At 46.1% G+C, this 22,678-nt stretch overlaps 1 protein-coding gene across 2 annotated transcripts; it reads right to left on the bottom strand.

Annotated features, from left to right (window-relative positions):
• Nucleotides 1-497: 497 nt before the first annotated feature.
• exoc3l2b (exocyst complex component 3-like 2b) lies at nt 498-22,240 on the bottom strand. Of its 2 annotated transcripts, none has more exons than XM_061782638.1 (15): nt 22,017-22,240; nt 14,371-14,844; nt 13,452-13,690; nt 8,760-9,019; nt 7,880-8,131; nt 6,823-6,941; nt 6,613-6,727; nt 5,642-5,752; nt 5,281-5,381; nt 5,061-5,177; nt 4,730-4,871; nt 3,917-4,039; nt 3,700-3,855; nt 2,315-2,436; nt 498-2,063 (listed from the first exon to the last, which is right to left on the bottom strand). In XM_061782638.1, the coding sequence occupies exons 2-15, from the start codon at nt 14,817-14,819 to the stop codon at nt 1,742-1,744; spliced, it is 2,628 nt and encodes an 875-aa protein (XP_061638622.1). In that variant the 5' UTR covers nt 14,820-14,844; nt 22,017-22,240; the 3' UTR covers nt 498-1,741. The 2 variants fall into 2 exon arrangements, with proteins under 2 accessions (XP_061638622.1, XP_061638621.1); XM_061782637.1 differs by lacking the exon at nt 22,017-22,240 and adding an exon at nt 20,612-20,858.
• Nucleotides 22,241-22,678: the final 438 nt, after the last annotated feature.

The raw sequence follows: 22,678 nt of genomic DNA, 5'->3' as shown, positions 1-22,678 counted from the left end.
ATTGAAAAGTAATGAAAACAAAGTAGTTTATGGCCATCTGTGTTGTGATGTGTTCCTCTTACAATATTAAAGATATATAGCTAGATATTTCGCCTCACAACATGAATTTGTCTCAGAAACGGAAAGTATTTTTTGCCGTCTCGGTGCAATGCATCATGGGATATATTTGGTTTTCTAGTGACCAACGTAGTTCACTACTTTCAAGATGCAGTGGGGTACAACAAGGGCACTTTATAGGGGACAACTCTGAGCGGGAAGAAGAGGGGGGGCGGGGGAGCGGCAGTAAAACAGGCCAAAATCCTGATCTCAGGGGATAAGGCAGGGCAAAAGGCTATTTGCATACTAGGTGTGGTTTAACCAAATGCCAAATTGTAAAAATACGTCTTAAGTCGAGATTTTAAGATCCCTACAGACGTAGCCGGTCTGATTTCAGCGGGTACGAAACTCCAGAGTACAGTTGTGTGTATGACTTTTTTGATTATAAGAACACAATCCAATCGACAGAACCTGCTTTTATTGTTGTTAATCAATTTACATACGTCCACATATACAAAGTTGACAGAAGACGAGTCAATCAATAAACTTTCATCTGCGTTTTATCCTGGAAAAAGTGCCTATTTGGTGGGCAGATGTCTACTGAGTAACTAACTTTTAACGGAATGTTCTTCAACAGCAAATAATTCCACAAACAAGAATCAGTGTCAGTTACTACTAATAACTTACATGTGGGTTCGTCTTCTTTCCTGCTGTTGATCTTTCAAATCCTTAAAAACAAAATCCGCATGTACAATAAAAGTTAATCATTAGAATGTCAGTGAATTGTTTGGTCTTTTTTTAACACGACATCTCAATCAGTGATCATAATTAACCACCCAAACATTTGTCTGAAATACAATCAGAATGACGTCATCTAGTACCGTGATTCATATTTCTATGCGTTTTCCATCATGTGCAACAACAGAAGGGAGAAGAAAAAGACAGAAGAGTGTCCAATGTTCCTGATGGAATCCTGCTCCCAGATCATCACCGCAGGAGCAAAATCAGGAATGCTGGTCAGAAAAGATGAATTCATCAAAAAGTTCGCCCCTCGCCAAAAACAAAAAACTTCCTTCAGACATTTGGAAGTATCCAGAAGTTCAGTTCGCTAAAAATGCTCCTTGCTATTAGTGTAGCATTAGCTAACTTTCTTTCATTCATCCATCAATCATCTCTATCTTTTCCTTCAACCATCATCCATCCATCCGTTTATCGATTGCTCGTTTTTTTTATGTGGTCCATCCATCAACACATCCAACCCTCCATCTAGTTAGGTTTCTTTAATGTGCTCAGCCATCCATCATCAATCCATCCATACACAGTATCACCTGATTATTCATCCATCCAAATCTTTCTTTTGTGGTCTATCTATCTCTCCCTCTCTCTGTCATCCATCCTTCCATACATAAATCTATTGCTCTCTTTTGACGTGGCCCATCCATCCACACATACAAAAACATGTTTTTCTTTCTTTGAGTGGTCCATCCAACCATCTGTCATCTCATCATCCATCCATCTGTCCATCCACGTGCATTTGCTTTTTTTTGGGGGGGGGGGGGGGGGGGCGTGGGTTGTCTTAGCTTAGCATCGAGGTGGCCTACATAGAAACAGAGTGAAGAGAATTTGCGGAGGCCTTGAAGAGTTATTTGACTTCAAAGCTGGTGAAAATGCATGAAAAGCAATAGAATGCTTCGAAATCTTCGCCTCAGAGGACGTCGTCCGGGTTGTCGCGCGTCGACGTCCGGGCCTTCCGTCCGCGGGGGCACAGCGCGACGTAGCAGGAGGAGGCGGCGAGGGCCACGCGGCTCAGGCCCACGTTCAGGCAGTGGACCTCGGAAGTCACGGGCACCTCGGAGAAGAGGGCGCGGTCCCGGGTCACCCGGGCCAGACCCCCGCCGCCGCCGACACTCCCGGCTCCCGCGCCGCCGTCGCCGTTCTCGATGTCCTTGACGATGTTGAGGATTTCCTGGCGCTCGCGTTGTCGCGTCATGCCGCGGATGTTCAGGATGGCCGACACATGCTTCTTCCTGAAAAGGGGAATAACGGTGCGTTCACTGGCGTTGAAAATAACTGTTTCTATATCAATTCTGTAGAGTTTCAATGAAGCTAACACGCTGAAACGTTTTTGGAATGTGAGAGGAGGGCCGGAACCGAGATTCGAACCACGAACCTCAGAACTATGAGGCAGATGTGCAAACCATTAGCTCACCATGTGAAGTTTTTTTTTTGTTTGTTTTTAAATGACCCCGATTGGCGTAAAGCGGAAACTTAGACTCACCTGACGTCTGGAAACTCTTGCACCAGAACTCCGACCTCCATCTGGATGGAGGGAACATCCTCCAGCTGGATGAGCTCCGAGATGTGCGACAGAGCTCCGTCCAACCAGCTCGACGGAGACTCCTGACACACACACACACACACAAAATATTATTAATTTATGCGTTTATTGATTATTTCACATCACTGATGAGCTCCAACATCTAAATGTGTTAACTCCGATGAAAACATAGGCAGAAAGAACAGTTTTAACAATTGATTAGCTCGTACCCAGCGTGAGCTTAGATACTGTAGTTTGGACAATTTTATGTCGGTAGCTTGCTTGAGATACATTCTATGTACTGTATATTGTATACAGTCTATACAGTTAAGTTAATTAAAACAGCTAAAAAAAAAAAAGTTAACAGCTAGCTAATCTTAACTAACATACAGTGTCGCTATAGTTAACTAGCTTTTGCTAGATTGAGCTCTTTTGGGCTTCGTCACCAACCGTTAGGTAGTTTGATCTTTTTCCGTAAGTACAGTGCGCTACTTTGGTCGACCTTGCATACTTCTTACTAATATAAACTACTCTATATGCAGTTAGCTACCCTTTATTCATGTAAATCAAGTTAGCTATTTTGAAGTTTGTATACAGTTCGCAAGCGTTGACTACTCCATACAGTAAAGTAGCCTTTGCAGTATATCATACAGTTAGCTAGTTTGTATTAGTTTGTATACAGTTAATTAGCTTTGACTACTTTATATACAGTTAGCTAGTTTGCATTGGTTTACTTGTATAGACAGTTAGTTAGCTTGAAGTAGTTTATGTACAGTTAGCAAGCCTTGACTTTTTTGTGTACATTGAACTAGCTTTGACTGTTTTAGCTTTAGCTAGTTTGGCTTAGGTCACCCTCAGTTAACTCATTTAGCTTTATATATATATATATATATATATATATATATATATATATATATATATATATATATACACAAAGTGTACTAGTTTTATCTGTCTAATTTACAGCTAACGGATATGAATTACATTATAAATAGTTCCATAACTTTTTGTACATCATATGCAATTAGCCAATTTCAAGTACTTTAAATGCAGTTAGCTGACTATTAGCTACTTCATAGAGCTAGTTTTAGCTTTTCATGTATAGTGCGCTAGTTTTAGCTTTCTTATATACAACTTTATATACTGTAAGCTATGTTTTGGCTACTTAAAAAGTTTCATATGCTGTTATCTAGTTTAGTGTATTAGCTTTAACAATTGTTGAATGCGAACGGTCAATCAGTATTCACTTAAAAATGAAATAAGAAATGTATTAAATCTAGCGAGGATAAGTGGTATGGAAAATGAATGAATGAATGATTTTTTTTCGTGCAAGGTGAAGCACGGACCAGGTCCTTGAAAAGGGCTTTGATCTGCCGTCCTTCGTCTCGGAGGCGTCCGGCCATCCTCTTCCTCATCTTGAGCGACGTGCAGATGATTCGCCCTCGCATCACAGAGCGAAGGTACTCCATCAGGACACGCCGGTGAACCTCCGCCACCAGCAGCTAAACACGAGAATCAGTTGCACTAGTACACACTCTTCCCCAAAACTGTGTGCGTGTGTACCTGGTAGGGAGGGTCGTCCATCCTGTGATATTTCTTGAAGTGCTCCTTGATGGCCGCTTCAATCTGTTCGTACGCCTCCGTGTTATTCAGCCACTTTCTCTTCACCAAGCGCTCGAAGAATGGCTGACGCGCACATACGCATGCACACCCACACACACACGCATGGACAATACACAGGACGTTAGCCATGTGAAGTAAGCATTTAAAGTGCCTCTGATTAACCCCGAATAAAGTTACGTTTCCCCCCCCCCCCCAACTGAGTTGTACAGGTTATAGATTACATTAATGGTGGAAAAAAGTTTTGAAATGATTTATCTTGATTGATTTGATCTTTTTCCGTGCCACAAAATCCTGGCATTGAAACATGGAGTTAATCATAAGATGTAAGCAATATTTATCCGATTTTTGGGGGGGACAATTCTGGCTCATTTAACATGCTTTGAGTGACAGGGACCCAAGAAACCCTAACCACACGACGACACTCCCAGGCATATATTATTTCTGCTCTGTGGAAACAACGGCTATATTGCCATTAAATGGGCTTCATCTCGTCCAGTACAGCTCAGTGCTGCCCCACCTGTTGTGGCATAACATATTACTACACTGAAGGCACGTAACTTTAACGTCTGACTTTAAAGTTTGTAACTTTGTCAGTCTACTGTCAAACCCAATAAGGAGAGCATCGCTTAAAAAGAACGCGATAGAGCAAGGGGTCACAGTCTTTCCTGCTTGTTTAATGAAGGTTTTATGTTGACTCTAGAATGAATTATTACAATTACATTAGTCAATAGGTGGTGTGTGCATGTGCCTTACCCTGATGTGGAGGAAGAGGCGCTCGGAGAGCACTCGCACCCCCTGCTGGACGATGTGATCGAGCGCTCTGTAGGCGCGCCGCAGCGAATCGTCGCTAGCCGTCGTCATCCTCTCGCACGGAATGCAACGCTGCACGAAACCTCTGCGCACACGTACACGCACTCTGGTCAATGTGATATGGGGACCGGCAGCGGCACATAAGCGCCCCCGTGTGGTCACCGGCCGTAACGACATCTTGCCGTACAGTCATGCTGTTTTATAACAATTTTTATGACATTTGTCTTCATATAATCATTGAGACTGTGTGTCAGAGGCGGTAAAAAGTAAAAACCTGAACGGTGGGGAGCAGTTGACGAGCGCAACGGTTTTGGACACGTATCCGTCTTCGTGCTCGCCAAACATTCCGCTCTGCATCCCCTCGTGAAACATCTCAACTTTACGCTGGAAACTGAAAGACCACAATATCAACTTTGATTCACTAAACTCAATTGAAGTCAATATCCTGAAGTGTGTGTGTGTGTGTGTATGCGTGTGCGTGTGTGTGTGTGTACCAGTAGAGGAAGTCCGCCAGGCCATTGAGGCTGCACTGAGCCACTCTGGAGCCCAAAGTTCTGTTGATGGAGGCGGAACGTTCCAGATCAATTTGTAGCCTCTGTAAAAACAACAACAACATTTACTGTATATGTGTGTGTGTGCGTGTGTGTGTGTGTTGGTGGGAGGGGGGGTTATATATGATGATGAAGTGTGTGTTTGTGTGTGCAAAGAGGAAGTTACTCATATTGACTTTGGCATCAGCTGAAGCAGAAAGTCAGACCAGACGACAATCACAGAACAAAATCAATCGGAAAACAGCTTTACGTAACAAGACTAAACAGTGTGTGTTACCATGACAACAAAGGGGCGGAGGGTCACCTGAATGATATTTTTTGCCAGAGGGATTTGGTACTCCTCCACGTGCAGCGTCTCCATCCACCTCCTCTCCTCCTCGTCCAGCACCTGACTCAACTCGGTGGTGACTTTAGCCTGCAGGTTGGGTGGGTGAGGTTAATAAAACAAACGCACCTTGCCGCGAGACCGGAAATGAGTGGGTTTTTCATCATCCTGTTGAGTCAGCGATTGGCCAGGAGCTGTCAATCAAACACGGACACGCCCCACTAACTGCTGTCAATCAAAAGCAGACCGAGACCAGAGGTATTGCTTTGGTGCCATCTTGTGGCATCTTGGTGCCAAGGAACTATGTGGAAGTGAGTTGATGAGCTTCGTTTAGACAAAAGTGAGGCTCTGCTGCCATCGTGTGGCACCTTAGCGGCAAGGAACTATGTTGAAATGAGTTGAGAACATCATTTAGACAAAACTAGTGCTTTGAGGCCATCTTGTGGCATCTTGGTACCAAGGAACAATGCCGAAGTGAGTTGAGGAGCTTCATTTAGACAAACTTAGTGCTCTTCTGCCATCTTGTGACATCTTGATGCCAAGGAACTATGTTGAAGTGAGTTGAGGAACTTCATTTAGTTAAAAGTAGTGCTTTAGGGTCATCTTGTGGTATCTTGATGCCAATGAACTATACAAAAGTGTGTTGAGGAGCTCTCTTTAGACAAAAGTAGACCTTTGCCACTGTCTTGTGGCATTTTAGTTCCAAGGTGCTATGTTGAAGTGAGTTGAGGAGCTTCATTTAGACAACAGTCGTGCTCTGTCTCCATCTTGTGGCAGCTTGGGACCAATGAACTGTACTGTACCTCAAACATTCCCCAGCTTAACTTCCCATGGAAATTTCCCCCTTGGAAGTTCCCGTCAATCAAACCCCCGAACGCCCACATCCGGTTGGCTGACAGTCAAAGTCGGCTCGTTGTGTAGTTGTCGTGTCGTTGCGGTGTGCGTCTCACCCTGACAGAGTTGAGGCAGTCTTGTCCCAGCCTGTCCACGACCTCCGAAGGCAGCAGAGGTCCCAGCTGAGAGCCTCTCAAAGGGTCGGACACGCACACCTTGGCCAAAACATCCCTAACACACACAGACACACACACACACACACGCGACATGAGTAAGCACACACACACACACACACACAGAGGCGTGATCCGTGTGTGCGCGTATACCTGTTGTATATGTTGTGCAGCCAGTCGAGCAGTGAGTAAATGTCGGTGATCTGCATCTGCTGCTCGGTGATGGCCTGCAGTCGCCTAGCAACCGCCTGGTGGTAACTGCGCGTGTACACCTGAAAGGTCACAAATTCATTACCATTCGCCAATCAGCCGTTGGTGAGCTCACAGACTCGCACATTTCCCGGTAGAACATAACAACAGTGCGACCTTGACCTCATTTCTATTTCATTTCAAATTGCAAATATGCAGATGAATCGAAATGATCTCATTGATATATTTTATTTAAAAAAAAAGAAAAAACTATTTTGACAAGACTTCATTGAAATGAATAAAATAAACAAATACATTTTAGTATCTTTGATAAAAGTTGCTTACATAATTACAATTCAATTCATGCTAAATAATACAAAACAATGAGGACGAATTATGTTGTTATTAAAGTATTCTGACATTTATTACACATACATTTATTGTAAATAATAAAATAAATATCAATATTGAACTATTGTATGAAATAATTTCTAAATTGATTATTATTTCATTAAATAACGTGGAAATTAGAAATCTAGAAGGTTTTTCAGATTTAAAAAAAATGACACCAAGATAAATCATTTCAAAACTTTTAATGTGACCTATAACCTGTACAACTCCATTGAAGAAAAAAAATCTTATCAAGGGGGGCAAAAACTAAGCTAATGTTGTTGCATAAGTGTGCACACCCCCAGTACCTGGCGCTGTGTTCATATTGAACCAATAACATTCAACATGGGAACAATGGGAGTCAGCATTTTCAGTGGCCCTCGGATTAAACCCAAATCAAGTTCAGCTGTTCTAGTAGGCTTTTATCTCATCTACGAATGACCTGATTTTTCAACGTAAAAATGTGCCTACCCCTGATTGAAACTATGAATATGGACAATTATGAAAAAGAAATTGCGGACGGTTGGCGTCGTCGAGCAGCAAACTTTTGTCATTGGCGGCAGCTCTCGGTCCGCCGATATGGAAGGCCCGCTGTACGATGCGCGACCGAATCCCTAATTTCCCGTCTCACCTGCAGGGCCTGGTACTCCCCGGGGTAAATGTCGACCACGTTCCTCTTGGCGGCGTCCAGGTCGTCGACCACGCGGGCCCGGATGCTGTCCAGGTAGCCGGCCAGCTCCCCGGCCGTGAACTCGGTCTTCTGAGGCAGCGAGCCGTCGGCCGCGTCCTCCACCGCTTCCCTCCAGCGCCGCTTCAGCTGCCGCGGTCTCGGACCGCCCGCGGCCGGCCGGCCCGCGTCTACCAGCTCCTCCTGCTGCAGCACCTGCCCCGGATCCCAGAAAGCCGAGTCGAGCCGTTACTTCGCTCGACCAATCGTGCTCAGTCACAACAAATGAGCCACTGAGAACGAGAGGGGGCTAACTCCACTTCTGCTATTTTTAAAAGTAAGTGCAGAAATACGTTGAGAAAAGGGCATATCTTTCAAAGGAATACTGGTCGAAATAAAGGTTTACTTCCAATTTTGACATTTCGGGGGACGTCCAACTCCCATTTCCAAGAAGACCACGCCCGTGAAACGAGGCTTCACCTCCCGCAAAAACATCAACAACAAGAAAATATGATTCTTATTATTGATTATTCTTTTCTCATGAAATGTTGATAGATTTGACAGATGTTTAGACTTCGACCACCGTTGCACTAAACATGGCAAGCTTCAATCACGTTTCCTTCACAAACTTGAAATCACTCTTGTAAAATGGCATTCATTCATTCATTTTGACAAAATCGTGTGGGATCTTGATGCCAAGGAACTATGTTGAAGTGAGTTGAGCTGCCGCAAGACGGCAGCAAAGGACTTTTGGTTGGACTAAACGAAGCTCCTGCTTGCACTTCAACCGAGGTCCTCGTCGGCGAGGTGCCATAAGATGGCGGAGGTCGACCGGGGGCCTCACCTGAACCACCAGGCCCAGGTTGGGCCCGGCGGTGGGCGAGCGCAGCGACTCCCGGACCACCGCCCACAGCTCCTTCTGCAGCTCCTCGTACAGCAGCTCCACGTCCTTGGCCTTCCGCCGCCCGCCGTCCTTCACGGCGCCGCCCGCGTCCTCCGGGGCCGGGCCGCCCTCGGGCCCGCCGCACTCCTGCTCCAGCTCCAGGATGTGCGTGTCGGCCAGGAGGAGGTCGCGCTTCTTCACCAGCTGGAGGATCTCCAGCACTGCGGGACGTCGGCACACGAGGGCGTCAGCGCGCAACTCGACTCGGCTTTGTTTCCAGAAAACTTTTTTAAAAACCCCAAGGAGGTCAAAGACACGAGGAGGCAAGGAGATGACACACAAGGTGACAAGGACGTACGGGTACAAGGAGGTAAGGACACAAAGTGACAGCAAGCTGAGGCAATCAGGAGATTAGGACGTAAGGATACGAGGACATAACCGGATGACGACGCAAGGGGATGAGGAGATAAGACAAGGCAAGGGGACAGGGACATAAGGACATAAAGAGATGAGGACGCAAGGAGACAAGGATACAAGGAGCTGAGGACACAAGGAGATACGGACACGAACAGATAAGGGAAAAAGGACCTGAGCACAAAACGAGATGAGGGCACAAGGAGAAAAAGACAAAAAGAGAAGAGAAGGTCACAAAGAAGATGAGGAAGCAAGGGAATGCGGGGACTCGAGGACATAAAGACACAAAGACAAAACAACAAAGAGACAAGGGAACAAGGAGACAAGGATACATATGAGACCTGTTCGTATCCGTGTGTGTGCGATTGAGGATGTGCAAATGTTGTGTGTTTGTCTGCTTTAGCGTCCGAAGAGGAAGACCGGATGAAGCCAATGAAGAGGGTGTTGGACAAATTCATATTTGATATTGTCGAACTGGTTTCAATGTGTTTTTTTTTTTTTAATGTCATTTTATTATTTTCAATGCGCCTGGCTTTAAAAGGGCGGGGCCCAGCCAGGTGAGTGACGTGGGAGTCGGCGAACGAGAGCGTAGAATTGCCTGTCGTTGGCATAAGATGGCGGCGGACTGCTAATTCTGATGTTCGAGAACAGCAAATTGTGCAAAAACGACTACGACGTCAAACAGTTGGACATTCCAAATGTTACGGAGTGTCAAATTAAATTCAGCATTTTTGGTTGATCTTGAAATTTCACCCGAAAAGCCCGGTACCCATAGTTACTCGGCGTACTTTGACTGGACTGAGGGCAGGCGAGGTCCGCAGTGACAGGGTGGGGCCGCTGTAAGGTGATATCGGTGCACTTCAAGCACCTTCGCTGCACACACACACACACACACACACACACGCGTGTCGCGGCGGTGCACGCACACTGCTCTTATTGTTCCGCTGCAGGAAATGTCTTCCATCTGGGTGGGTGACGCCCCCCCAACCACGTCCACCCGCTTCCTCGTACCGTCGTCTCCATACGCTCAATTGAAATCGCTGACTTCCTTGGTCGGCCACCGGTGGCGCGCTAACGAGAGTGTGCACGAATAGGAATGCAGACTTGTGTCGAGTACTTAAAAGCAATACTTGAGGAAAAGTACAAGTATCTTCACGTTTGTAGGAGTTCAAATCAACTGGTAGAATATTCATTGAGTAAAAGGCTTCAAGTATTAAAAGTCATTTCCTGATATTAAATGCATTTAAATATTCAAAGTATTTTTGGAAAGTGAGTGGTTATCATTTGGATTATGCTTTTATTTAGTTAGTTGTTATTGTGTAGTTACTTGCGTGTCGGCTAATGAGTGAAGTCACAATTTCTTTGGCTTTTATATATAAAATATATATAAAAGTGATTCAGGAAATGTAGTCGAGTAAAAGTGAAAGTTGCCAAAAATACAGTCAATAAAGCGAAATACAGGTATGTCAAACGTCTACTTACAGTAAATACAGGCATGAAGTATGAAGATTGTGTAAATATGCCTTTGACCGAGCCCACTGTGATGTCACAATCTGGCCCATTTACCTAATCGCTCCCCCCACAGATTGGCATTAACTATTAGCGACACTGATTGACAAGTGTAAGAAGTGGCTCTACTCCTGGTCAACGTGGGCGGGGGGAAATATACGGAACATTCTCATTTGGAACAGAATGTAAATTCGCTGCCGTCGTTTATAAATCTCATGAATTTGACTTGAGAATTTAGCGGCGGCGTCAGCAAAGTGGGGCAGACGTCGCCCGTCCTCCCGGCTCGGACTTTGGACGGCGGCGACATCAAGCGACTTTGTGTCCTCTGAGGCGCGCTAGGAGTGATTAACAGGAAGTCCACGTTTCGGGTCCGAGGACGTGCTAATCATTGACCGACGGAATGTGAGCGTCTTATCCGCAATCGCAAAGTTACGCAACCGGGAGCTAAATAGAACCCCGCAACGACGACATGGAAACGTTTTAACGGCTTTTTACAGCTTCCATTGTTTCAAGACTTCAGACAGTTTCACACAGAGAGCTCGCAAAGCAGAAGTGCGCTGAAACCACGCGTGGAAAAACGGATGCTAAGTTGTTTAGCATCTTTCGTATGCCTAGACATAACTCCATTATTTGAGGCGCAAAAATATCTCCTTTTCGTCCTTGGCTGGCTGGAATAAATCCAACCGTGTCGTCACAGGGCTTTTCTACACCACAACAACGAGGCGCTCTAAAGCGGCTATGCCAGCGCGAAGGCCCGGTCCACTTGCTGGCTGTCATGTTGGACTCCGGCCCCCTTCCTTCTTTTCTCCTCTTGGCCCTTCCGCCAGGAAAATGGAAATGGTGAAAAACAGTTGAACGTTATATCGCCACAAATGAGTACCACCACAGTTGTCCGTCTTTGCGGAGGTTTTCAGCAATTATCTTGAAATGGCTATAATGTATTTAGAAACAAACCTCTGAATTCACTTGACAGGGTCTTATAACTTTTGTTACATCTCGCTACTATCTAACATAAGCACATTGCTCGGAAGAATATTGACCTTCGTGTCCACGGATGTAAGATGAGGCGTACATCTCAAAAGCCTTCTCGAAATTGCCGCTCAGCGCTTGGTGGACGACTTCAAAATACGACGTGCGTCTGCAGTGTGAGTTTAGGCCAGTCTTGTGTGCTTAGAGAATGCAATTTTTCAAAAACGTCAGCGAGGGGGACTACGTGCAAAGAGCCCGCTCTATGTGGCGCAGCGACATGGAAAAAGGTGGAACATTTCCGACTTTTTCGGCAGTGTCAAAGTAATTTTTGACTCGTGTTATGATCAGCTAACCCGATACAGACACAGGGACTGATTAGCATTAGCATTAGCATTAGAATTCCAGTGGATGAAACCATTTTGAGTTGAATTTTAGCAGCGGTGGCTTTTTTCTGTCTCGTTATCTTGGTGTGGCCATCAGAAGCCTGCAGAGAACTTCATCGTCTTCATCTTTTCTTCTTCATCTACTTCTTCATCGCCTTCTTCACGCTCACGCCCATGACCACAACAAGCACAACAAAACCTTGTCGGTTCTTGTCGGATCCCAAAGGTCTTCTGTAGGACACGGCTTCCAGCGTGGAGACGGTGTGAAAGGGTAGGAAGTGGGCGTGGTCGCATCCCCCCCCCCCCCCCCACCGGCCGTGTGTCAACAGTACACAACCCCGATGAAGGTGCAAACAGGATCGTGTTTGGAAATCACACATCAACGCACGTCAGCGGATCTGATGACAACAAGCCCACACTTGAACGGACAGACTGTAGAACATTCTCAGTTGGAACAAACACCAAGAGACCATGTTGAAAATTCCCAGTGGGAACAAATACAAAAGGTCAAACGTTCCCTGTAGGAACAAAAGCGAGGAGACTGAGTAGGAACAAACACCAGGAGAATATCCTGAACATTCATTGGAGAAGAACATCTAGACAATAACCAGTAGTTACAAACGCTTGGAGACTATGTAAAACTCCCCAGTTGGAACCAACACTATGAGAACATTCAATTTAGACACAAATGCCAAAGGATAATCTCGAACATTCCCACTAGGCACAAACACTAAAAGAACATGTTGAACATTCCAAGTGGGAACAAAAGCTAGAGGACCATTGACGACGTAGAAATAAACAGTGGGAGAATATCCAGAACATTCCTAGCACAAGACATCTAGAACATTCCCAGTAGGCACAAACTCTACGAGAACATTTTCAAGAGGACAATTAGAACATTCCCAGTAGCAACAAACACTAGGAGAACATCTTGAACATTCCCAGTAGGAACAAAGACCAGAACAACATCTACAACATTCACAGGACGGACAAACAATAGAAGAACTTCTAGAAGATTTCCAGTAAGAACAAAGAGGAGACTGTGTAAAGCTTGCCAGTTGGAACCAACACGAGAAGAACATTCAATTTAGAAAAAAAACACCAAAAGAACATGTACAACATACTCAGTAGGCACAAACGCTAAGAGAACATATCTAACGTTCCAAGTGGGAACAGAAGCTAGAGAACCATCTATGACATTCTGAGTAGAAACAGTAGGAAAATATTCAGAACATTCATAGTAGAAGAACATCTCGAACATTTCCAGTCAGAACAAACCTAGGAGAACATCTGCAACATTCCAATTAGGAAACAACCACGAGGAAAGCATGTAGAAGATCACCAGTGGTTAGAAGCGCCTTCCAAGTGTCGCTGTTACCTGACAGCGGCTCCCTGGGCTTGACCTCCACCTCGGGCTCCTTGCGCACCGACTGGTCCTCTGCGGCCTGGGAGGACGGGTCGGCCCCGGACTCTCGCTTGGTCTTGCCCAGGCCGACCATCTTCATGAAGGACAGGCGGCGGCTGGACGTGTCGCACTCGCTCTCCGAACAGTTTGTGTCGCCGTTGGCCAAAGACTCTTTGCGGAAGCTCAGGGTGTCGCGGTATTTGCCCGCAAACCTGCACAGGAATCCAAGAGCGCACGGTTACTGTGACTGTGATTTGGCCCGTACTCTGACTCTTTTCTCTGTCACTGCGCCTGAGCAAACCTACCGCAAACTTAACCCTAACTTTAACCCGACATTTTATTTTTATTTTTTTTACTTTTTCCCCCCATTCTCTTTGCCTGCGTAAAGTTATGACTATAGAATTCTTCCTGTCACTGTGGCTGCGCAAAGTTAGGACTACGTTTTCCAAACTCAGATGTTTTCTGTTACTTCACCTGCAAAAAAGGATGACTACATTTTCCCAACTCCGAGACTTTTTTTCTGTCCTTGTGCCTGCGCAAAGGGATGACTACATTCTCCCAACTTCAGAGTCATTTTCCCGTCTCTGCGCCTGCGCAAATATATTACTATATATTCCACGGTCTGATGTTTTCGTTCACTGCGCCTGCACAATTATGACTACGTTTTACAAACTCTGAGACTTTTTCTGTCACTGGGCCTGCACAAAGTTACGACTACATTTTCCAAACTTTGAGACTTTTCCCATGAGTGTGTGCATATACCTTTTCACGTCACTGCGCCTGTGCAATTATGAGTTTATACAGCGAAATTAGCACCGCATTTTCCCAACTTTGAGACATTTTGCGGTAACTGCTCCTGTTCAAAGTCATGACGAGATGTGCGCGTGCGTACCTCAGCAGGCTTCCTTCCGAGCTCCTGCGACCCCTCTTCTTCTTGTCGGCCGGCGACGGCGTTCCCTGCGGCGACGGTGATCCGGCGGCGCCGTCCTTCCCTCGGGCCGACAACCTCAAATTCTTGCCCAGCTTCCCCAAACTCTTCAGGGGCGACTTGATGAAGGACCCTTTCCCCGAGCCGCCTCGTCCCCCTTTGACCTTCTTGCCCTCGTTGGCCTCGTTCTCGTCCTCCTCATCCTCGAACGGGTTGCGGTCACCGGGAACGTCGCCGTCCAGGAAGGATCCGCCCGGCGACCAGGATCGGTCGGCGGCGGCGGCGGCGCTGTCGTCGAAGGGGCTGCGGTGGCGCGGGCTGATGTTGAGGCTCATCCTGCGAATGAACAGGGCGTTGTCCAAAGTGGGGCCGCCGCCCTTCAGGCGCACCGGAAGGTTCTTGAGGACGGGCATGACGGAGCCGGCGGCGCGGAACAACCTGGAACGGGGACACGTGGCAGGTTACGACGCACGCTTTGCGACACCGCACCGCGCAAAAGGTGTGTTGATTGCGAATAGGCTTAGTTCGTGCCCCTTGGAAAACAATCGTCGACGGTGGTGGGACTTCATGGGTCGAGGCCACCGCCCCTTGCGCACCCAACTGCGCGTTACTCACTTGGTGGATTATTTCGAGTCATTTTGCTTCTTTCTATTGTGACGATTATCATTAATAACTGGCAAGAGGTGCGATCAATGACGACTAATCAAACTGCAAGAAAAACATGGCGGCCAAGCCCAAAACACTGAGGCCAAGTTAGTTCGAGTTGTTCTGTTGATTTGGATCAGGGTTATTGCACAAAGTGAGATATGGTCATCAGATTTAAATTACAGGACACAAAAGCTCAAACACAAACACATCTATATACACACACAGACACACGCACACACACACACACACACACGCACACACATAGGTTGACAGCTGCTATGACATGTTGCTGTAGCAACAAGCCATAAGAGTTATAAAGCCTTTAAAGATTAACAAGCAAAGTCTTGGCTGTGCTGGGATCAGCAAACATTCACCACAACACACACACACACAAACGCACGCTCACACACATGCGCGCACAGACACACACACATTGGAAATCACAAATTTACGTGTGTGCTTGTAAAATGTGTATGTGTGTGTGTGAGTGTGCGGATGTTGTTGTCATGTAGTCAGTTTCCAGTCTCACCATCACAGGACACACTGCTGCTGCCAGAAATAGACACACACATGCACACACACGTACATGTAAATAAGACGCGCATGCACACACACACACACACACACACACACACACACACATACACACAAACACATGTATATACTGTAAATAAGACGCACACACAGACATACATATACGCGCACACACACGTACATGTAAATAAGACGGGCATGCCCATACACACACACACAGACGTGCCAATGTGGAGGGGAAAGCGATTTTGTGGCGCGGCTTCCATAAATACCCAGCAGCCCCAGCGGCAGGCCAGGAAACGCACGGTGAGGCAGCGCGCTGTTTTCTTCAAGAGGGTCGCAGGGCATCGCGGAAGCGTGCCGACACAAACAATGAAGCGGAAAGGACAGCGATAGCGTGAAGGACATCAAGAGGCGGCGGGGCGGAGGAAGGGGGCGCCACTGAGGCGCTCCGGGTGCCCGCCGGTGGCAAACGGCCAGGGGCGGCCGACGTACGGGAGCGGAGCGGGCCGCCGTGTTTATTTCCCTTTTTCGAACTCTCGGCATGCACCCAAAATCACCAATTTGTGTGAATCCTGGTGGCCATCTGAGCCCATTTGGAAAATGACCCCCGACCCCCGTTTCGCTGATGGACACCGACTTGAGTGGACGTGCCTATCGGAACAGGACGCACCCAAAAGTCTCAAGGACCCGAGCCCCGGAGACATTTTAGTTTGGAGGAGCTGTTTCAAGTCAATTTGGACATTCACGCAACGGTTTCACCATCAACATCAAATTGGATGCACATCCCCATTCTAACAGAACCCGTGCCCGAAGCTCAACAACAAGTTGGCCATTTTGGTTTCAATTGCCCCTTTTAGGCAAGTCGTCCCGCTCAGTAGTAAGTTACAACCAATGGACGAGGACTCAAGTGATCATGCCATCAGGACAGGACGCCTGAAGAAGTCACAAGAAGTTGACTTGTGCCCACTTTTTGCTCAACTCCAATACTGAGCCGCCGTAGCACGAGGAGGCCAAGAGGTCGCCACCTTCCGATGTCACCGCGCACAAACAGGAAACCAGGAAGAGAAGACGAGAGCCAATCAGATGGTCGCCTAAACCTCAGCCTTGACCTGCCCAATGTGTGTGTGTGTGTGTGTGTGTGTGTGTGTTTATGACTAATGGCAGAGCAGATAAGCCGACGATGTCAAAGGAAGCAGGCGGGAACACATAACAGGCACAAATAAGTCATATGAACTTCCTGTCAACTTTATCATCACTTCCACTTCGGCGCTCGTCTTTTTATTTTTGTGCAGCAAACACCAAACATGGCGTCGAGTGTCACGTGACGTGTCAAAGCGACCGTCCGGTACGAGGGACGCCGCCTTTTGTCGTCATGGCAACGAGGACGGGCGCCTCCTCGGAGCGTTACCTAAAAGTCCAGACGTGAAGAATTGCAACTCGACAACGGCAACAAAAGATGAATTGAGTCATCGATTCAAGCAAAAGCTGGAAAGGTCCAACGTGAGCCTGAAATGACAACTTCAAACTATAACGGCAAACGCTAACTTCCGGTGGCGTTTTTAGACGGGACTCCCGAAATTAAAATGGCTTCCGGTACTGAACTCTTCCCAAAACTGACAATATTGTGCAGAGAAGAACATCCCATAATAATCCCAGCAGCAGTGCGCCACATGATGACTGAGCGCAGCCCGCGGGCTGGCATTCCAGAAGGATCACCGAGTCACCCGTCGGGATCTTTGGTGACTTTGCCCAAAAGAAGAACGTCTGCTCGCGAGCAAAAAAACATCTGCGAGCGATCCTCGAAAGGTCACACGACCGGAATGACGGTCACACCCGGGAAGTCTGTCGCTGCCAATGCCAGGTGTTAATCCAGTCCAGCCTTGCCGATGTCACGTGACAGAATGCCCCGCCCACAATCACAGGATGAACCATTTCCAAACCTTTTCCATCGTTCATGGGACTTATAACCTGTACGACTCAATTGAACAAAAAAAAGGTAAATCTTTTAAACAACTGACATCAAGTTTCGGACCAGAACAAAATCTGGAAAACCTTTTATGGTCTGATGAAACCAGGTTCAACTTTTTGACCCTAATTCCAAAAGGCATGTTGAGCTAGAAACAAAAACATTCGAACATGTCAGGAAAAGCCTACTAGAACATCCCAACGTGCTTTGGGATTAATCAGAGGCACTAGAAATGGTGAATGTGATTAGAGTGCAGTTAATAACAGTCACAACATCCCCAGTTAGAAGAGGGTGTGTACACTTATGCAACCACATGATTGAAGTTGTTTATTTTCACTCTCCCTTCCGAAAAGATTTTTGTCTTTTTTTTCATTTGAACTCCGCTGCAAAGGTCATACGCAGGTCACATCAATGGTGGAAAAGTTGTCCAAATGATTTAGCTTGGTCTCTTTTTTTTTTTTTTACATTGGAATCGGGGTGTGTAGACTTTTTATATACACAGCATATCACAACGTTGGTTTCCCTGACAACAAGTGTGTGTCCTGTACTCATTTTGTGTGTTTACAGTCGGGCGTGTCGGCGTTTATTGCAGCTCAAAGTCCGCACGGTGGCCTCAAAAGAAAACCTGACTCTTTTTTTTTTTTTTTTTTTTTTGTCTTCCAATTTTGATTGACTTATCGAAAAAGCAAATGAAAAACAACATTTATATAAAACTGGTTTGGCTTACTCCTGATACCACTTTCTATGTAACCAAAAAAAAAAAAAAATGTACGTCCATGCTAAGTTTGACAAAATGAGCATCTGTGTTACATGTTACGTTTGACAAATACAAATGCATGTTCGATTTCATATTTGACAAGCAATCGTGTATGTTACATGTTGAATTTGACATATAAAACACATATGTCACATGTGACAAATCTGCCATGTATGCTCCACGTTACACTGGACAAAATTTGACCAATGTGTCAATTTGACTAATGAAACATATGTTGCATGTGACAAGTAAAATGTGTGCTACATGTTCAGTTTGCTAATAAAACATGGGTGTTTACCAAATGGCTAATTGTGTAACACTGACAGCGCTTCGGTAAACTTGACAACAACGGAAGCTTTATACTGAAAACAAATGTTTGAAAAAAAAAAAACATATTTCTAGACAAAGTCGAATTAAATGGCTAGCGGCGTCATACTAGCGGGCTAGCGGCGGGGTCAACAGTGAGCGCTCAGCGGACGGGGGTCACGCGAGGTCAACGGAAAGTTCTTTGATTTTCACCAGGAAGCGAAACATACCGACGTCAGCAGAAAGAAAAACAAACCCCAGGGGGCTTTTTTTTTTTCGTTGTTCTTTTTTTTTTTTTTTTTTTTCTATTTATTCATAAGCGCTTTTGAGGTTTTTTTTCCCTGGCTCGTTCATTCATTCATTCATTTGCATGCATGCATGCATGCATTCATTCATTGACGTTGGTGCTGGAAAGAAAGGCCGGAAATGGACAGATGAAAAAAGACAGATGTCAACGTCCAACTGCTTTTTCTTTCATGTGCCGGCAAGAAGACCCCAAAAAACAAAAACTCGTTTTGTCTTTGGTTGACAAGTGAGAAAATTCCAGTGACGGTTTCGTTGAAGTCATCCCGCATAAAAACAAGCTCCTTTAATCGCTCATTTATTGTGCACTCGGACCGCAAAACACTTTCCGCTTGTTGCCACGCCGGCTTGTTAAACAACTTTCCTCAAGACACCCGAACACACCACCGGCAACCAGACACTTGATTAGGTACACTACAAATCAATTCTCCCCGCAGGGTCAAACAAATGTTGTGACGATGATGAAAAGTGACAATTGCCCCCGATCGGAGTCCCTGAGACGATGTACCTAATGAAGTGTCCGGTGAACATTCCTGCCTAGAGCATTTGACCCCAAACACGCCTTTGCCCTTGACGCACATTCTTAGCCATTAATTAACCTTCGAGGGTCGAACACACGCACACGCAAGAAACATCAAGTCGACGTGCTGTCAAATCGGTGCTTTTGGCTCCTCCTCGATTTAACACCAAATGATTGACATGAAATTCAACGCTTGAGGGCCAACATGCAGCCAATATGCAAGACAATACGAGTTTCCTACAATCTTGAATGCAACACGCCTCGAATGGTAAAAAGAAATCAAAAAATGTGATTTTCTTTCTTTCAATTTTGTAATATCCATTTTCTGAGCCGCTTCGCCTCACGCGGGTCCCAGCTATCTTCGGGCGGGAGGCGCGGGAACACCCTGAACCGGTCGCCGCCCAATCGCAGGGCACACACAAACAAACAACCATTGGCACTCACATTCACACCTACGGGCAATTCAGAGTCTTTTTAGGATGTGGGAAGAAACCGGAGTGCCCGGAGAAAAGCCACGCAGGCACGGGGAGAACATGCAAGCTCCACACAGGCCGGGCCGGGATTCGAACCCCGGTCCTCAGAACTGTGAGGCAGACGCTCTAACCAGTTTTTTTCACACCGCGCCGGCTAATCATTATCTAATTGGTAATTATAAAATAAATAACAGTCAAATGCACATTTTACCAACCACAACCCAAAATCGTATCTTTATGCAATGCACATTAATGATTGTAAAATAAATAACAGTCTGTGATCTTAAAGTTGCTCCTTTGAACAAAAATCTAAGAACAAAAAACAAAAACTACTTTGCAGATATACCCTGGAAAAAAGTATTTAATCTGCGGTTGTGCACGATTAAAACTTGATAAGTGACGTAATTATGCACGCGTGTCCTTTAACATAAGAAAATAATCATAATGAATTGAATTCAAAGGACTTTTATAGATAGATTTTTAATGATCTTTTAAAAAGATATTCTGATTCCCGTGCAAAAGTTTAAACGAATTAAATTATTTTGATTGTCCTCACAAATGTAAAAGTAAGGCGTGTTGTTGACATAAATGTGTTTTGTGAAGCTCCTCAAACCAATTTTGCACTTTTTTTTGGTTCGACTTTTTTCATCGGAAGGCAACGAAGTGAACGACGGGGTTCGAACGCGCTCACTCACCGCTGCGAGGCATCATGACGGATCGCTGGCACAACAAACGCTCACGAGGAGGAGAAGTAGAAGAAAAAGAAATGAGAACGTGAGTGGGTCTCCCCGGGGGAAGATGGTCCCGGTTCGGTTCGGTTCGGTTCGGTTCCGTCGAGGAGGACGAAAGAAAAGTTGCAATGAGAGCCGCGCGGGCGTCGTGATGCCTTCACGCTCCCTCGGAAATGTCGACATGAAAAGTGCCTGACGCTGAGTGACATCTTGACTTCCTGCCTCTGGAGGTCACATGCTCGTCCTCTAAATGGGCCACGCCCACTGCACCGGCAGGAAAAGTACAATTGCGCGCGTGTGTGTGTGCGCGTGTGTGTGTGTGTGTGTGGCAGCTGATGACTGATGAGCCCGAGTCGCAGGAATGCGCGCACACAAAAAAACAACAGTAAATTAATGCACCTGATCACAGCGTGCGTGTGAGTGTGTCACGACAACAAAAACAACAACAATAATAATAATAATGATATGAATAATAATAAGAAGAAGGTCATATTCCACAACAAGCGGTCGCGCGATAGCGGACGTATGTGCGATTGTAGCTTAGCATCGCTGACGCCACGCTCGCGCTTCTTTTAGCTAGCAAAGTCCAACGGTTGAGTTACATATCTTGACGAAAAACTGTGACGGCGACCCCCCATGTTGAGAAGTATTTGTCAACGGGGGGGCCCTCTCGGCGGCGGTGCCGTTTGGGGACCCGATGACCCCGGCGGAGTGCAGCGAACGACGTCGAGCTCATCTCGCCGCAAACGATCGTTCTTAGCGAACATTAAGCACATCCCCAACGAAAGCACACCGGCAAGCTCGTGCGTGCGTGTTGCTGCAACTTAGCGCTCCGTCTCCTTTTGACACTTTCGTGACTTTGCTCCCACGACACGGCTTAACGTTACGTAACGTCACACACACGCAACTTCGGCGGTGGGAAGCGACGATTGATTTGTTGATGTGAAAACCTCGACGTTGACTCGACACCCTAACCCCCGACTGAAACACTGAACTTGACTTGAAGGGCCGATTTGGAGCCCCAACCCGAGCTTCAAACCCTCCTTTTGACACCAGAACGCTTGTTTAAAACCCTAAACCCGACTAATTTGACGCCCGGACCCTTGTTTGAAAACCGTACCCAAACTTGAAACGTTACTCGAAACCCCTTACCTGACCGGACCCTTGTTTGAATCCCTAACCTTGGCTTAAAACCCCAATTTGAAACCCAACCCAGACTTGAAACCCGACCTGCTGCCATTTAACGTACTGTCCAGTCAACTTAACGTCATTTATTTGTTAAGTGTCCATTAAGACACTTAAAACGGATCCAGAATCAGCACTGGTCATGGATTCATCAGCCAATCAGGGAGGAGAAAGACCTTCTGACCTGAACTTGTTTTTCTTCTTCTTGTTGTTTTCTGACGATGAGAGGAACGTTCCAAGATGGCTCCTCACCACTCCAACATCTCCCCGCGAGCGTGCCTGCGTGTATTTCCTCTCTCCGAGTCAGGTTCTGGTCTCGGTTCTGGTGGTCTCCTCCGGCTCCCGGTCAGGCTCTCGGAGAGTTGTGGGACTGGTTTCCTGTTTGCTTTATTTTCTAGCGGCAACAGGAAATGGTCATGCTTTCCTCTTCCTCCCCTATTGACACAAACACACACACACACACACGCGCGTCTATAAATACATGTGATGCCTATACAGTAAAGAGTGAGCTGCAAATAGACAAAACAATGACGTCATCCATGGGGGTTGCTGCAATATGCTGTGATGCATTCCATGAGGCAGCCGTACCGAATAAAGTGACCTGACTTGAAACCTTAACCTCGGCTTAAAGCCGTACTTTGCTAACCTAAACCTCGCTTGAAAGTGAAACTCAACTTTTCAAAACTCAAAAGCCTAATTTCACACCTTAACCCAAGTTTGAAACCGTACCCTTGCTTGAAACTGTCATTTGAAATCCTAACCCTGTCTTGAAACTATTACTATTGTTTGCAACCCAGTGGTGTCAATGTTAATTGCAGTGTACTTAAAAAAAAACAAAAAAAACTT

Source organism: Phyllopteryx taeniolatus, chromosome 8, assembly GCF_024500385.1.
Source record: "Phyllopteryx taeniolatus isolate TA_2022b chromosome 8, UOR_Ptae_1.2, whole genome shotgun sequence".
Taxonomy (NCBI): domain Eukaryota; kingdom Metazoa; phylum Chordata; class Actinopteri; order Syngnathiformes; family Syngnathidae; genus Phyllopteryx; species Phyllopteryx taeniolatus.
The sequence above is the reverse complement of the archived record's forward strand: the minus strand, read 5'-3'. Positions and strand labels throughout refer to the sequence as shown.